Source organism: Natator depressus, chromosome 1 (assembly GCF_965152275.1).
Source record: "Natator depressus isolate rNatDep1 chromosome 1, rNatDep2.hap1, whole genome shotgun sequence".
Classification (NCBI taxonomy): domain Eukaryota; kingdom Metazoa; phylum Chordata; order Testudines; family Cheloniidae; genus Natator; species Natator depressus.
In genome coordinates, this window is record NC_134234.1 from 211,868,723 (window position 1) to 211,872,189 (window position 3,467).

At 39.8% G+C, this 3,467-nt stretch overlaps 1 protein-coding gene across 1 annotated transcript; it reads left to right on the forward strand.

The window, feature by feature from the left end:
* The first annotated feature begins 401 nt into the window (after positions 1 to 401).
* LOC141984867 (killer cell lectin-like receptor subfamily G member 1) lies at positions 402 to 2,493 on the forward strand. The gene is made up of 5 exons (XM_074948327.1): positions 402 to 495; positions 878 to 976; positions 1,048 to 1,199; positions 2,058 to 2,161; positions 2,382 to 2,493. The coding sequence occupies exons 1-5, from the start codon at positions 402 to 404 to the stop codon at positions 2,491 to 2,493; spliced, it is 561 nt and encodes a 186-aa protein (XP_074804428.1).
* The last annotated feature ends 974 nt before the right edge of the window (positions 2,494 to 3,467 follow it).

The following is a 3,467-nucleotide window of genomic DNA, read 5'->3' on the forward strand; positions in this document are numbered from 1 at the left end:
ATATATTCTTCCTGGCGAAATGCTCCTGGTGCTTTTATCGTTAGTATATCACTTGTGCTGTAAATTCAGAAAGGTGTGATGATACTTACAATGAATGAGATTATATAAATGTGTAACTTTTTAATTCTTCTGTGGTACAGTTTAGTACAAGCAGCAAGAAAAAAGTATATTAAAGAAATTATTATTTTAGCCAACCCATGTGACACACAGTTCTCTCCTGTTCTAGTGTATTATGATTTGCCTTTAGAGATGGACCCAAACTGAAAAACTTGATCCAAAATCCAATCAACTTTGCGGAAGTTCAGATCCATATCAGATTTAGCAGCTAGTCACCTCTCTACTCATTTCTTATCTTAGCCCCATAAAAAGTCTTAAATTTCCACTCTTATAACCCACTAGAAATGAGAAAGAAAGAGACGATCTACACGAATACAAAATTTCTCACTTCTCCTAAGCAGCAGTTGAATCAAAGACCTGAATATGCAGAAATCAAAGGTATTGTAAATGATCAAGCAGCTGATATTCTTCCTTTTGTTGTTCTGTCTTTAGTTAAACAACTTACTACTTCCTCTGCCCCAAGAGAGATTTTTAAGGATATTAAAATAAGAATGTTCCTCTATTATATCAATCAACATCATACTAGCAGGGAGATAAAAAGCAGCACATAGCACAGAAGCAGGGTGGTTTACAGGTGAAGGGCTCTGACAGACCAGACAAATTTGTTGCAAGCACTCTCACTGGCTGCCAGAATTACTTAGCATCTAGTGAATGGAAATGTGTTATTTGGTTTTCAGATATGGTTGTGTGTTATCTGACTTCAGATACTCAGGACAGTGGCTCATTCTGCCCATATTTATGTTTCCTGTTTTCTTGATAGCTTCCCCTGCTCCAGCTCCTCCCTGGCAGATCATTGCGGTGATTCTGGGGATCTTCTGCCTGGTGTTGTTAGGAGTCTCAGTGGCCTTGGCTATCAAGTGTAAGTATTTTCAGGAAAGACACAGAGTCTCTGACCTGAGCCATTATAAGTATTTTATGATTCCTTTACAGATAATTCCTGTCCGGGGTGCCCTGACCAGTGGGTACGATATAGAGACAGCTGTTACTACTTCTCCAAGGAAAAGAAAGATTGGAATTCTAGCTGGAATTTCTGCTCTGCCCAAGACTCAGGGCTCTTGGTAATCAGTGACAACAGGGAAAAGGTAAATGCCAGTAATGCAGCCAAATCTGTAGCAATTCAATTGGCAGATGTGATAGTCTGGAGCTCTGAGGAAGAGCTGGTTGAAAATTTTTCATCAAAACGTTTTTGACAGAAAATGGGTGTTTTGACTAAATGGAAATTTTCATACCAAGAGTCTGTTTTCCTCACACGTTTTAGATTTTGGAAAATTGAACACCCAAAACTGAAAATTTTGGGAGTTTGACTGAAATGTTTTGGTTTTCATCTGAAAATTTTCAGTTTCTGAAAATCTAAATATTTCTAGTTTCTGGGGGTTGGAGTTTTAGGTGTCTAGTCAGAATTTTCCATTTTGGTAGAAATTTTCCGTAGAAAATAATACCATCTTTGGACCAACTCTGCCTGTGAGATTATGGGAGACTGACATGTGGTGCAGAGTCCCATAGATTATGGGAGAACAGGCATCAGAAATGGAGATCTGTAAAATTATGGGATGAATGACATCTGGTAAAGAATTGTTTAGCCCCTTTCATTTCTAGTTAACAGACACGTAAAATAACATAAGTGAGTGCTGGGACATGCTTCTGCTCCTCCACATGCACCCTGAAGGTGTGAGGTCTTTGCTCCCCTTCACCACCAGTTGGGATCACCACTAGTTCCCAAATTCTCAATTCTTGTGGGTCTTTCCCACAAGTACTATGACTCAAGGAAGTATTAAAGAGGCTAAAATTGCTTGGCTCACAGAGCAGGTCTTAGTCAGCGGGAATCACGTGGTCTTTCTGAAAGGTTGGAATATTTTACTTCCTTACATTATGTTGCTGTTTTTTGCCCAGGGTGATTTTGTTCAGATCCTTTGTCCCTTCTGTCCTTCTTCCCCTTGTAGAACCTGTTCCTGGGGATCCATGCAGAAGAACACTGGATTGGATTGACAAATTTCAATGGCTCTGGCTGGGCCTGGGAAGATGGCTCAACATTCAACAATATAAAGTTGGTTTGATTCAATTTTTAGTTTTGGGGTTTTCAGTTGTTTTCAAGTCCATAAGACAGATCCTGAGCACCTTACTCAGTGTTTACTCAGGAAAAACTCCCTCTGAAGTCATTAACCAGAATATGGGTGGAGTAAAACATGAGTCTGTTTCTCTTTCGGCAAGGAATCTTTCACTATTCTTCCCACAGCCCATCTGTGTTCCTTTTGTGTCTTTTGCAGGGTCACCTCTAACAGCCCCGTGCAGCACTGTGCTGTCCTATTGAAGGATGCCCTCCATGCCTCCAGCTGTGCAGTTCCTTTCCTATGCATCTGTGAGAAATCCCCCAAGTAACCTCCTGCTGCACTTTCCCACCAAATAGTCTTCATTTACACTCAGCCAATGGACCTGAATCATGAACCCATTAAAGATGCTCCTAGCTTTGTTCATGTGGGACAAGTTTGACAGTATTCCTAGGTGGTTAGCAGCATACACTGCCTTGTGGGAGACCATGGTTTGATTCCTGCTGTAATGTAGGTATACAATTGTGTCTAAGCATCTAGTTAAAGCAGCATCAGCTGAAAAAGCTGAAGTTCTTGTTAATACACGTATTGTTGATTATCTTTGTATTTCTATTTTCAGCACAGTTGTACTGTGGCTCAGACTGCCAGAAATTAAACTGTGTTTAAAAAACTCAATAAAGGAAAATAATGGGACAATATTAAGTATTTCTTCTTTAAAGATGATACCTCACTGTTGTACTTGGAGTGAAGTAAGCGGCATGAGTAGGATTAAACTGGATTTTTTATTCATTCACAAAATGTTACAGTTACACTGTGTGTCTTTTCCTCTTTCTTTAGCAGGATTGCTCAAGTATTCTCAAGTAATTATTACATTACTCACTCCTACCCTACTCAATTAACCTTTAGATATAATACTTTCCCCAAATGGAGGGAAATACCCTGGCATGACTCATATTTCAAGCTAAACAGATTTAACATTTACTCCCTTTTCTTCTGCTTCCTTCAGCAATTATTAGCTATACTTGTGATTTTCCCCTCTGATTTTTTTTAAAAAGAAGACTAAGAGGAGATGTGATAGAGATCTGTAAAACAAAGAATGGGACAGGGGAAGCCCTTCAGGAGCATCTATTAGCTTGTTCCTATGTCCCGGTCTGTACTACGAGGTTAGGTCGAATTTAGCCGCGTTAGGTCGATTTTATAAGGAATGTGTCTACACAACCACCCCCCTTCTGCCGACCTAAAGGGCTCTTAAAATCGACTGCTGTACTCTTCCCTGACGAAGGGAGTAGCACTAAAATCGACCTT

What these genes read in the sequence shown, in the direction of transcription:
- LOC141984867 (XM_074948327.1), top strand. Translation starts at nt 402, where the DNA reads ATGAGAAAGAAAGAGACGATCTACACGAATACAAAATTTCTCACTTCT. An exon ending in TGAATATGCAGAAATCAAAG is followed by an intron (nt 496 to 877) that starts GTATTGTAAATG and finishes TTTTCTTGATAG; the next exon opens with CTTCCCCTGCTCCAGCTCCT. An exon ending in TCAACATTCAACAATATAAA is followed by an intron (nt 2,162 to 2,381) that starts GTTGGTTTGATT and finishes TGTCTTTTGCAG; the next exon opens with GGTCACCTCTAACAGCCCCG.